At 42.0% G+C, this 13644-nt stretch overlaps 1 protein-coding gene across 7 annotated transcripts in view; it reads right to left on the bottom strand.

Annotated features, from left to right (window-relative positions):
* The window catches only part of cacna1da (calcium channel, voltage-dependent, L type, alpha 1D subunit, a), a 253309-nt gene that overhangs the window by 8286 nt on the left and 231379 nt on the right, over positions 1 to 13644 (bottom strand). For 5 of the 7 annotated variants that reach the window (XM_062052679.1, XM_062052689.1, XM_062052706.1 and 2 more), the window contains 7 exons: positions 11831 to 11947; positions 10127 to 10524; positions 7233 to 7259; positions 6624 to 6752; positions 6413 to 6561; positions 1063 to 1169; positions 652 to 969 (listed from right to left, as the gene is read on the bottom strand). In XM_062052679.1, the coding sequence (XP_061908663.1) occupies positions 652 to 969; positions 1063 to 1169; positions 6413 to 6561; positions 6624 to 6752; positions 7233 to 7259; positions 10127 to 10524; positions 11831 to 11947 (1245 nt within the window). The remainder of the gene's footprint in view (positions 1 to 651; positions 970 to 1062; positions 1170 to 6412; positions 6562 to 6623; positions 6753 to 7232; positions 7260 to 10126; positions 10525 to 11830; positions 11948 to 13644) is intronic. The other 2 variants (XM_062052698.1, XM_062052725.1) reach the window with 1 other exon arrangement.

Raw genomic sequence — 13644 nt, 5'->3', positions numbered from 1 at the left:
TTGAACTAAGCAAAATTATCTGCCAATAGAACAAGAAAATCCAGCTGGTCAAGACTTTCCAAAACAAGTAAAATTAGCTAACCTCAATGAACCCAAAAATACCTTAAAATAAGTATATTCTCACTAATAACAAGTGCACTTTTCTTGGTAGAAAAAAAAGAGACCTTTTTGCTCAATATGTTGAAAAATATTCTTAAATTAAGTAAATGCTAGTGCCATTATCTTGACATAATGATATGTGCTCGGCATCATGATTTTTTCATGCTTGAAGTAAGAAATTATTACTTTAAAAAAGTAGTTTTATACTTGTGAGTGTTGATGACACAGCTTTGCAACACTTGATATTCTAGTTTCAAGCATGTTTTACTCAATATAGATCATCAAATCTCAGCAACAAGCTGTAATATCTTACTAAGATAATTTAGGACCAAAACCCTTAAAACAAGTAAAAGACTAACATAAAATCTGCTTAGTGAGAAGAATTATCTTATCAGACAGAAAATAAGCAAATATTACCCTTATTTGAGATATTTAATCTTACTTAGATTTCAGTTTTTGCAGTGTATTGTTTGCTCCTCTGCATGACTACACCAGTGGCATTTCTTATTATAAACATGTAATTTTCAGATCGAACCTCAGTCAGAAACTCACCGCTTCTACCAGGCTGGTGGCGCTGCCTCTCTTATGGTGGTACTGGTTGTGGTACTCAGGCGGCACATGTAGGTGAATGGGCGAGTACGTCCTCTGCGAGAAGTCGGGGTCGTCCGTGTACCAGGAGCTCTTGCGCACCGACACGTGGCTGCTGGCGATGCTCTCCCTGTGCGGGCGGTCCACGCGGATGAGTGGGGTGTAGTACGGCGATTGGTCTTTACTGGCCGGGGTGGCAGGGGGTGTGGCCCAGGAGCGGGTGGAGCGTGTCGGGGAAAGGCGGTGGGCTCTGCTGGAGTCCAGTCCTGCTACGGCCATGACCTGGTGGGTGAATAAATCATGACTGCATGAAAAAAAGAGCTTAAGTGGCTGAAGTGTGCTCTTTAACTGCAACCACTGGAGGAACTTGTTTACCTGCTGCTGCATAAGGTGCAGTGGTAGTGCAGTGCGCTGATGTGGAAGCTCATCTTGGCTGCCCTGTCTGCGCAGACACTCAAAGTTGAAAGACGGCCTCCTGTGACCTGTGCAACACGCAGCAACCAGTGAGTGACCTCGTCGAGCGCTCAGTTTGATTCACTCGTATAATAAATCAAGGGCCCTATAAAGTATAAAAAAAGCTGTGCAATTGCGCGGATTCTGGCCACGCAGCATTCTCCACCTCAATTTCAGTCTGTCACTGCGCGCCTTCATCCAATATGCGCACTCTGGTTGGAGCAACACTTAGATTTGGGTGTTCCCTGTCAAATCTTGCCCATTTTTCCATTAACTTAGAGGGGTAATTTACACTACCGTTCAAAAGTTTGGGGTCACATTGAAATGTCCTTATTTTTGAAGGAAAAGCACTGTACTTTTCAATGAAGATAACTTTAAACTAGTCTTAACTTTAAAGAAATACACTCTATACATTGCTAATGTGGTAAATGACTATTCTAGCTGCAAATGCCTGGTTTTTGGTGCAATATCTACATAGGTGTATAGAGGCCCATTTCCAGCAACTATCACTCCAGTGTTCTAATGGTACAATGTGTTTGCTCATTGGCTCAGAAGGCTAATTGATGATTAGAAAACCTTTGTGCAATCATGTTCACACATCTGAAAACAGTTTAGCTCGTCACAGAAGCTACAAAACTGACCTTCCTTTGAGCAGATTGAGTTTCTGGAGCATCACATTTGTGGGGTCAATTAAACGCTCAAAATGGCCAGAAAAAGAGAACTTTCATCTGAAACTCGACAGTCTATTCTTGTTCTTAGAAATGAAGGCTATTCCACAAAATTGTTTGGGTGACCCCAAACTTTTGAACGGTAGTGTATATTATGATTTTTTTCTAAATTGTAAAAACAACTTCCTTGTAGTCTACATAACATGTAATGGTATTTCTTTGGTCCCTACTTAGTGGCCTAGTGGTTAGAGTGTCCGGTAGGTTGTGAGTTCAAACCCCGGTCGAGTGATACCAAAGACTATAACAATGGGACCCATTACCTCCCTGCTTGGCACTCAGCATCAAGGGTTGGAATTGGGGGTTAAATCACCCAAAATTATTCAAGGGCGCGGCCACGCTGCTGCCCACTGCTCCCCTCACCTCTCAGGGGGTGAACAAGTTTAGGGATGGGTCAAATGCAGAGGACAAATTTCACCACACCTAGTGTGTGTGTGACTATAATTGGTACTTTTAACTTTAACTTTGGTCATAAATATGTATAGATTTTGTTTTACAGACACTTTCTGACCGTCTTTTCAGAATGTGCCGTTATGTCTTAAACTAGGTGCTAAATTCCTCCTCCAGGCCAAGCCCCCTGACCCAGTCAGCCATGTTGTAGTTTTTAGCGCTTCCATAGCCAGTCTACTGACAGATACAAGTTAGATCTATACGCTACTTTGTATTAATGGCAACAGCGGAGGATTTTAGCATGCATGTGCATGTACAAGCCAGTCTGCCCCAGAGCAAGAGGATAGAGAAAAAAAGTAGGAACTTATTGACAACAACTTCGGATTACAACTGGATAAAAAAAAGTGGACTCGCACAAAGCTCCTCGGGTAAACCTCTACCATATATGGAGATATCTGCTAACATAAATAAAATTTACGTCACTAAAGTCTCAAATTCAAATAGCTGCCAAAGGTGCATCAACAAAGTATTGAGCAAATGCTGTGAATTTTTTTTAAATTTTTTTTTGGATAAATTTGCAACATTTGGGTTATTGTGTGTAGAATTTTGAGGACCAACATTTTTTTTTCCATTTTGGAATAAGGCTGTAACAAAACTAAATGTGGAAGAAATTAAGCGTTGTGGATACTTTCCAGATGCAGTGTAGCTATTTTCACCGGGAAAGAAAGTACTTGTATCACTCCCAACATCCAGCTCCAAATAACTCACCAAGTGGCAAGGACCCTTTGTGGTCACACGACGAGTAGGTGATGTGGATTATGAGGTCAGGCGGTCTGACCGGGGTGGGGCAACACAAATAGATGTGGCCACGTTGCAGCAGCATTTTTTTGACGTGTTCTCCCCCCTGCTAGGCCGTACGAACCTCACCCAGCATCACATAGAGACCAGCCCAGGCGTGACGGTGAGGTCTCGGCCCTATAGGCTACCCGAACACAAGCGCAAAGTAGTTCGGGAGGAATTAAAAACCATGCTGGAATTGGGAGTGATAGAAGAGTCACACAGTGCATGGTGCAGCCCTATAGTTCTGGTAGGGAAAAAAGATGGGTCTGTGCGGTTCTGTGTGGACTACCGCAAGTTAAATGATGTGTCACGTTTTGACGCCTACCCAATTCTGCGGGTCGATGAGCTCCTTGACCTGTTGGGCACTGCTCGTTTTTTTACGACACTGGATCTGACTAAGGGCTTCTGGCAGATTCCCTTGTCTCCAGAGTCTATGGAAAAAACGTCCTTCTCAACTCCGGAAGGTTTATACCAATTTGTGACCCTTTCGTTCGGCTTGTTCGGTGCGCCCGCCACATTTCAGAGACTTATGGACCGGGTACTGCGCCCCCACGCGGCATATGCTGCCGCCTATCTGGATGATGTCATCATCCAGATAGGCGGAGCAAATGCAGAGGGTGGGGGCGGTACTCGATTCCCTGAGGCGGGCGGGGCTCACCGCCAACCCGGCGAAGTGCACGGTTGGCCGGAGGGAGGTACAGTATCTGGGGTACCACTTGTGGGAAGGTCAGGTGCGGCCTCAGATAGACAAAACCGCGGCAGTTGCGGCCTGCCCGACCCCAAAGACGAAAAAGGAGGTGAGGCAGTTTTTGGGGCTGGTGGGTTACTACCGGAGGTTCGTCCCCCGGTTTGCGGACCTGACCAGCCCACCAACTGACCTCACCCGAAAAGGTGCTCCAGATCTGGTCCAGTGGACGGAGCAGTGCCAGCAGGCATTCGAGAAGGTGAAAAAAGCACTTTGCGAGGAGCCGGTACTGCCCATGCCTGATTTTTCCATCCCATTTTGGCAGAGGGCTGGGAGCTGTTTTATCCTAGCAGAGGGGGGGCACCGACTACCCGGGGGGGGGGTTTCTTTTTTTTTTATCATAAAGAAATACAATCATGTGTGCTTACGGAATGTATCCCTGCAGACTGTATTGATCTATATTGATATATAATGTATATATTGTGTTTTTTATGTTGATTTATTCCAAAAAAAAAAAAAAAAAATATATATATATATATATATTTAAAAAAATTTTTTATTTCTTGCGCAGCCCAGTACCAATCGGTCTGTGGACCGGTACCGGGCCGCGGCCCGGTGGTTGGGGACCACTGCGTTAGATGACTGCTGCTGCCTGGGATGAGATCGGGGCGGTTCAAAAAAGCAACATTCATTGCATGCTGTGTGTTCTTATGTTTCAGCATATTGCTCATATGTCCTCCTCTTAACGAAATAGCAACTTTGGAATTATTAAAAGTAGCGCTATTAAGTTTTTTTTTTAGTAAAATGTGTCAAACTTTGGTGCACTTTTCCGCCAGGGAACACGCCGTGTTGCTGACTTCACTAAGCACGTTACGAAATTACATCATGCCCACCCAGAAGTACCGTTAAGCAAACCGCTTGACGAAATGGCAAGCGATTCTAAGGAATTGATAAACTGGGAACTGGTTCTGAACAAGAACCGGTTTACGATTCCCATCCCTAACAAGTGAATCAAAGTTTCATCTACGGATTACAGTTTTATTCACAACCAGCCATGAAGAAGAAGCTGTTGCAGCGTGCATACACACAACATCACCATGACGACACAGGTGCATACAGACTTTTTAAATTCAAAGTGATATCTTTCCCTGGATTTCAATTACATTCATTAGTGTTGGTTAAACTAAAATGTTCACACAGCCAATAAAAAAGGTGTAATGGTAAAGGCCTTCCTCATTAGCAATGAGCCCGCCTTCATTCACCACTTGAGCACTTTTGCCTGTCTTATGCGGAGTGGGCATGTCCAGAGGCTGGATTGGAGAATACGAACAAGAGAAACGTGCATAACTTCAAGTGCGTGGAAAAACACTTTGGGCCCAATTGAGAATAAAATAGCTTTCAGTAAGGTGAAGCATTGCAATGAAGGTTTAGTACCGTATTTTCCAGACCATAGGGCGCACCGAATTATAAGGCGCATTGCCGATGAGCGGGTCTATTTTCACACAAAAGGCGCACCGGATTGTAAGGCGCATTAAAGGGGTCATATTGTTCCTTGGTCAAAATGTTGCATAGATGATGTTTTACAGACCATCTTCGAGTCACTTCAGGATGAGCCGTTTTGTGGGCGGTCTTATTTACGTGGCTCACCTTCGGCAGCGTCTTCTCCCCGTCATCTTTGTTGTACTGGTGTAGTGTGCAAGGACGGGAGTGGAAGAAGTGTCAAAAGATGGAGCAAACTGTTTATTGGCATTCAGACTTTACTTAAATCAATAAGAGAGCAGCATCTTCTCATCCGTGGCTCACTAGTGCAATAACAACGCTGGATATGTGTCCAGTGAAAAACCGTCCGACTGGAACTCTCTAATAACTAAAATTCTGTGGGTGAATGATGTAAACTCACTACAGTGGTAGTTTTTAGCGCTTCTATAGCGAGTCGACTGACAGATATAAGTTACAACTTTACACTACTTTATATTAGAAATGGAAACAGCACAGGGTGAATGTCCCATAACAAGAAGATAGAGAAAAAGAAGAAGCTTATTGACAATGGTGTCGCCACGGACTAAAGAGGCGGATGCGCGAAAATTTTCAGGACTAATGCAGATCCAAAATACACATCAGCAGGTACCAGAAGGTAAGAAAAGTTGGTTTTGCATAATATTGTGAAACAAAACGGACGATAAAATGTCTGCTAATAGGTGCCATTTTGCAGTCCTTATACACACACCATACTAATACTCGTATGTTGAAGAGTACGTCTGACTACTGTAGCCGTAACGCGCCGACAATCCATCAAGCGGTGCGGTTTCATAGCTTTTTGAGTGCCGTGTGTAATGTTTTATATTCTCAATGGAACATTTAAAGTTTTGGTGTTGTTTACTGGCTTCATATTGCAGTCTACACGTATTTCTTATGTATGACTGCCATCTACTGGTCACACTTATTATTAGACCATGTACCAACTAAAATAGCTTTGAGGTCGGTAAGCACAACCAGAATGATTCCGGGTTATAAGGCGCACTGTCGATTTTTGAGAAAATGAAAGTATTTTAAGTGCTCCTTATAGTCCGAAAAATACGGTACTGTTAATTTTGATAAAGAAGTAAAGACAACTCATGCCGCAGGTCAATACCCGGCAAACCTTGAGGTGTGGCAGGCAGCAAGCGTCTTTTAGGTGACCTCCTGGAGTCGTGGTAGAGAGGCTGCTCATCGTCGTCATAGTAGCCGTCAGGGTGATGGTAGCCTTTGGGAGTCTCATACTCTGTGTCGCTGTTCTGGTACCTTTCAACATATCACATCATAAAATAATGCGTCTTGTAAAAACCTGTTCTTTACTGACCTACCTGTCCCCTGACAGCATGCTGTCGTCTTCATAAAACTCCTCCCCGCTGTAATACACGCCAGAAAGGCGGTCTTCATCCAACTCCTCCTCTCTGCGGATGGTGGGGTGCCGTCTGTCCCCGCCATTGGACCTGAAGGGACACCAGGGAGGAGGAGTCAGAGTGTGAATGTTTCATATGGAAGGAGGGGAGGATTACTGGACTTGGCTCATGCACTGTCATGCAGACTCAAGTTGACAGGCGGTTGCAGTGCTTGTGACATTTTGAAAGACGGCAAGCAGATATTTTGGGCCGCGAAGAGCACCTGCAATATTGCTTTTACCTTGATGAGCTTAAATGATAAGCAGTGGCCACAAACCTAAAAGCCACATGCAGCAAAAACAAGATTGTCCGCAATATGCTGGCCGCTTTCAAAGAACGTTTTACTTTTACCTCACATTTGTGTGTTTTTTACAAAGGCATGTACATGGACGAGACCAGCATTTTGCATGTTAGCATAGTCTAGCGGGGGTGCAGCCATTCACAGATCCAAACTAAGTGAAACATGAAAGAAGTACAAGGGAACAAAGACCCTCGATTCTGTTACCGCCGGTGCCTGAAAAAGTAACATACCTAACATAGGTCTCATAGTAGCGCCTTCTGTCCAAGACGGTAGAGGGGTGGTCAAGAGAAAGCATTTGGGTTAGGATGGAGAAAGGAGAAAACACAGAGAGAAAAAGGCTGGAGAAAAGTGATATATACTGTATGTCATACAGTATATGGAACATATACAGCATTCTAATATATATGTAGGAGGAAGAAAGCATGAGGGTAGACGTCCGCCCTAGTGTTGCTCAGCAATTCCATCGGCAGCAATGAAATTGTCTGGCAAGCTTAATGGATGCAGAGGAAAACCAAGATAACACCCAGGGGTGGCTGACAACAAGGAGCACTGCTGGTTTGTCATGAAATGAAGTGTGTTTGTGTAGGAATGGGTAAAGGTTGGCGGGGAAAAAAAGGATAGGCTAGATAAGAAGATGGATTCTGCCAGACAAATAAAGTCATGAGGCTTTTCGCTGCACAGTTCACTCTATCCAGCTTAGGGATTCAGTTCAATGGAGCAAAAAGTGAAGTACAAGTTTTAGTGTTTAACATCCCTGATAAACATAATCTATGGTACGTTTGTTCACCTGTACAGTAGACTGCAGATAGTTGCAGGGGTTATATTCCAAGACCCCCAACGAATGGCAAAAAACAGTGAATATGGACGCACCCATAACATTTCCTAAAAATGCCAATTTTTGACAATCCCCCTCTAAGATGTCTATCACAGATAGGGATAGGTACCTTTCACATTTGAACCAATACAGTACCAACTAGGGCTGCAACTAACAACTATTTTGATAGTCAACAAGTCATCGACTATCTTAACAATTAGCCGACTCATCAAATTATCAAGCGTACACATACTCAGTGCCTCTAATTGAGCCATCAATTTTTAAATTCAGCTTGAGATATTTGTAGGTACAGTATGTGCTTACTAACAACAAAGATGACTAATTGATTTATAAATATGTATTTATACTGTAATTATGCTTCTCTTTTGGCTGTTACAAACATAAAAATAACTATTAAGGTTCTGGCCATTTAAAAGCAAGGCAAAGTTCTAAATAAACAAAGTATAATTTTATGTAAAAAAAAAAACAAGTACAGTTAAAATAGCACCAATAAAAACAAACAAAAAAACACATTTGTGTGTTCATTTGGTAAAAATGTTTAATTTGTTTAGTAATATATATATTTTTTTCAATTTAACACTGAGCTGATAATGCTGTACAGTGGTTGTATCTCATTTTCTTACACTCCCTAGTCTCATTTACATGTGTCACTGACTGTGCAGCACATGGAGCGCGGTAAATTGCATGTTATGTAACTTAATCAGATTAACAACGCCAGAGAGTTGGCTGGACATATCTTTCAAACATCCACATTTTGTGTAATTATCTTGACAAATAGGACACAATTATTTGACTAAAGAAGAGCAGGCAGCAGCTCACTCTTTTTTGTAATATTGAGGGAGAAATTATATGAGCTAGATTGACACATTTTTCAACTATAAGCGCTGTGGAGGAACCCATAATTGTTTTCATTTGCATTTGTGCAATATTATTATTCATTATCCTTCATCACAAGGAAGCCTTTTATTAAAGTAGATAACCAGAGGAGCTAAATGTCAGAGTTGATGGCAAATTGGTTAAAGACAGTGTCTTGTGGGCAAGGGATATAGGTTCCTTTCAGTGCAACGCATGTATTTTTATAGGTGTAGAAAAAAATGATTTAACGGGATTTGTGATTGAAATGAAAATTCCTTTATCATACACATTTTCCCAGGAAATTGCCCATATTATTTCCAATAAGATATCACAGCAAGCATGCATCTAGTTTGCAACGTGCATCTTAGTTGTAGTTTTGATCTGTCAAATTTGGAGGTGTTGAAATTGCCATTTAAAATCGCTCATGCTAATCAGTAGCATGTACTGTTTATGGCATATCCAAAGTAAATTAGCACCAAGCTAGCACATTTTGACAAGTAGAGCCTTATAGCCACTATTTGAGCATATACAGTTGTAGTGTAATGTTATTTTTAGATTTTTTAAGACTTCCTTTTAAAATATTGTTGTTTGTTTTTAAATCTCTTAACGGATTAGCGCCACAATATCTGTCAGACCTTTTAAAAATGTACACCCCCACAAGGTCTCTGAGGTCAGCTGATCAGTTTCTTCTTGTCGTCCCAAAAACCCGTTTAAAATCCAGAAGTGATCGTGCATTTTCTGCTTTGGCTCCAAAACTTTGGAACAATATCCCTATTGTTATTCGGACGGCTCCCTCTTTAATGAGTTTTAAATCACGTCTTAAAACATATTTTAATTCTTTGGCTTTTAAACCAGCATGAGAGATGAGAGTTGTGTGATTTTAGTCTATTTTTTTTCCGATGATGTATTGTATGTGTTTATTATTTTATAGTTAAATGTTTTATATTACTGACTGTCCTAGTATGTATGTATCAACTTTTGTGCAGCACTTTGTGAAACTTCTATTGTTTTTTTTAAATGTGCTATATAAATAAAGTGGATTGGATTGGATATCATTATTGTTTGCGTGATACCACTTGTTGTACTGTTTACAATCAACTCATAAGCGCTATTCATGTTGACTGTGCAGTTTGCACCCTCAAAATATTACATTGGTTCTGTTGCTGCTGTGTTGCACAATATGCAGCCATGTTGATAAATGACAGACATATATGTTATCTTAATACTTTCTCATTCACTCCAAATTATTATGGAAGTGAGTAGTTAGTGGGTTGGTGGATGATTAAAAATGCATTTGTAAAAACATTGTGTATTCAATGTTTCAGCCCATTGGATAATAGCAACAAGACAACATGACAGGAACACAAATGGCTGCTGAATGAACTCTTAGCTGGAGATGAATGGATCAGAACCAAATGATTCTTTGGTTGGTACCTTTGAGCTTGTGGAGTGTGAGGCTTTTCATAGTCATAGTAGGAGCCACAATGTCCCGGGTACCCGTTGGGAGGGGCGTGTTCATAGTAGCGATGGTGCCCACCGTTGGGCAGACTGGACTTGTTGGCGTTGTTGAGGTTGATGTTGGTGGATTTGGGAGACTTGCCGTAAGAGTTGTTGTGGTGGCGGTGGTGGTGGTGATGGTGGTGGTGGTGGTGACGGTGGTTGCCGTGGGACATGGCGTTGGCTCGAGACAGCCGCCCCACCGGTTGCTCCATGTGAGCGTAGTGAGGCGGCGGCTGCACTTGCAGGGGACGCTGCGTGGCGTTGGTCTGGTGGCCGTTCGACCGCCGATGACCTCCGTTCATGAGGTGGTTGCCAAAGAGTCCGCCATTACGCTGAAGGGCGTAAACAGAATGAGACCCTGACACGTTCATTGCTGACAGTACACATTAACAGTGTTTGATGTTAAGTCTGGTTTTAGGTTTGATATGAAGAGAAATAGAAAGCTGACTTATGAGCGTGTGACTCATGTGTGAATTAAAAATGGCAAAAAGAAAAGTGTCAAAAAATGAGTAAAACTACAGGATAAGCATTCAAATGTATTGTTGTAGACACTGTACTACATATGGACAAAAGTTTGAGGACACCTGGAAGAAGGTGGACATGGTCACCCCCTTTGGAGCTATCACAGCTTCTTCTCTTCAAGGAAAACTTTTTATAAAATGTCGTAGATTTTGTTTGGTTTGGTGATTTGTGAGGTCAGACGTCACTGAAGTTGACTTAAAATCTACAAAGTGTATCAGAAAAGTTCCAGGCCTGCTGTTATTCAGTACAACTGTCACTTTGGGAGCTACATGGCTCAGGAGGTTGTCTAGTAACCAAAGGGTTCCTGGTTCAAATCCCGCTTCCTCAAATCATTTAGTGTCTTGGGTAAGACTGCATTCACACATTTTGACCAAGATGCTGGCCTACGACCTGGATGTTGTCCCTTGATAGTGCACCACACGATGGTTGCCCACTGCTTCTTTAAGAGGATGGGTTAAATTCAGAAGACATATTTAACTGTGCATTGTACACATGAAAGAAGATATTTATTTCTTCTTCTACAAACTACAAGTTGTCCTAATGAAAATAAACCCTCTGGAAGGACCTTCACAGCCTTCTCTGCAAACGATTCTTCCAGGACCCTCTACAGCTCTGTCGTCACTGCAATCTTAACTCTTCAAAAAAGTGATAATTCCCCTAGAGCTCGGAAAAGAGGAAAATAGCACACGGCTGACTCGTGAGTCGAGAGGTGGAGAGGTTGCTCCACCATGTTATTTTGGTCCAGAAACTGTTCTGCTTAGGGTGTTGTGAGCAGGAGTGTTGTCACAGTGAAGTAACCATGAGTTACCACAACTATTTTTGTGCACCGAATAAAGCAAATGCTGCAAGATCTCTTCGTAGACGTGCTGGTTGATGGCCTGGCTCTGTGGCAAGGACATTCCTGGAACTTTCTGACACACCTTGTACCTGTTGCGTGTTTGATAGAGTTGAGGTCATGGCTCTTAATTTTTCCACACCAAACTCACTGAGTTGTCCAAAATAGTATGTTGAAGAGTTAAGATTCAACCCTTCATTGATGAATTAACTGATTAATGTCTTGCAACTTTTGTCCATATAAACGCCCCAAACCCTGTCAGGTAAAATCAAATCAATTACCCTATAAATTTCCTCGTCTTCCTCTGGTATAAAGTCTATTAGTTCGTCATCCTGCAGGTCACATGATATCGCTCGGCGTATTTCGGGCCCAATATCATGGAGCGTGCGGAGGCCAGCCTGTAACCATGACAATAAAGAACGACTAAGGACTTCTGCTGAGGGCTCAAAATAAGGGGATTAAAAAGGGACATCAAACAGCCACAAGCGCACACACACGCCTGCTGGACGATCTGACGTTTGCAGTGCAGACAGACATGCACGGACAGACATGTGTGCAACCTGCTCTCATCTCAACAATCTTGGGGAGATTCTGTGTCTTTTGTCTTAAATTGAAGTATTATGTTTTTAAGATGCTTAAATAGACACATCAACACACTTTAATCAACAAGCTGTTTTATTGCCTAATGTTGCTATTTGGTGACAGTGAATGCAACACTTGCTCCATTTCATTAGGTACATCTAATGCAGTGTTTCCTACAGGACTGCAATCTATTTGTGGCAGTGGGTGATGCATAATTGGCCATGATGCATGTGCATGTAAAGGTAACAGATGCTGTAGGAGAGGGAAATAAAGATGCTATCATCTAATTTGCATTATTGGTCATGACGCATGTGCATGAAATTGTAATGGACGCTGTAGAAGAGAGAACTAACGTGCGTGAAAATAAAAATAGTAAAAATCGCAAGAAGGAAAACAAATAGGTTACAACTGTTTTTCTGTTGCATCTTTTTCTCGACGTTACAAACAAGACAACGCTGCCCATTTCTTTTAGATGTGGGGGCCCACAGCAGCACCTGCTGCTTGTTGAAAAGAGTTATATGTGTCTTTAAGTTAGTCCTTCAAAGTCTCAAGCAAGTAAGTCACTGTTTTTGAAAAAGTATCCAAAGGGGCCTGAATACTTCCTAGATGTAGCAATAAAGTAGCTAAGTTGGTAACAGCCATCCCTGTGGCTAGTCTTCTTATTCTCTGGCAGACCAGGTTCATATGAGGTGTGTTAGGAAGCGGAATTACAATGATTTACAGACAATCCCATTAATAATGTGTTTATGAGCAAGGGAAAACATGGAGCGCAAAATCTATTTGTGGCAAGCCGCCACAAATCAATGAATGTATGGGAAATACTGAAATGAAAGCCACCCAAGAATGAACTGCCAGATTTGATTCCATCCATCCATTTTCTACCGCTTATTCCCTTCGGGGTAGCGGGGGGCGCTGGAGCCTATCTCAGCTACAATCGGGCGGAAGGCGGGGTACACCCTGGACAAATCGATTGACACTGTAAAATATTTCTAATGCTCTAAACAATAACACCTCTATTCAATTAGAGGTGCTGTTTGCAACTTCCTCACAGTGACATTTTTTTAAAAGCAAAAAATATAACAAGAACACCACTGGTTAGTTTATGTTAACATTAGTGGTTTAACAGAACAAATTATTTTGACAAATGCTTTTATTTTTCACAATTACAAAATTTATGTAACAAAAACTTTTACTGGCCCGAACTAAAATAATTTGTGTTTAGAGCGGTCCATCACCCAGGGAGCGTGTGCACACACACAAAAGCAATCCAAGAGAAGCAAAGAACAATTTGCAGTTATGTTGTTGTTATGATAGAATATACATTCAATGACAAATCGCTATTAGCTAACAAGACCTAAAGCTAATTTGTGTGCACGTGTTACGTACATACGTATTCACGTCATTACATATGAGAGGAGGAGTAAGAGGGCGGGATATACTGTGTAAAATACATTAGAAAGTTGGCACCCTCTAGACATCTGTGTAAATGTTGCAAACAGCTCTTTTAACTGCC

Source organism: Entelurus aequoreus, linkage group LG01, assembly GCF_033978785.1.
Source record: "Entelurus aequoreus isolate RoL-2023_Sb linkage group LG01, RoL_Eaeq_v1.1, whole genome shotgun sequence".
Lineage (NCBI taxonomy): Eukaryota > Metazoa > Chordata > Actinopteri > Syngnathiformes > Syngnathidae > Entelurus > Entelurus aequoreus.
The sequence above is the reverse complement of the archived record's forward strand: the minus strand, read 5'-3'. Positions and strand labels throughout refer to the sequence as shown.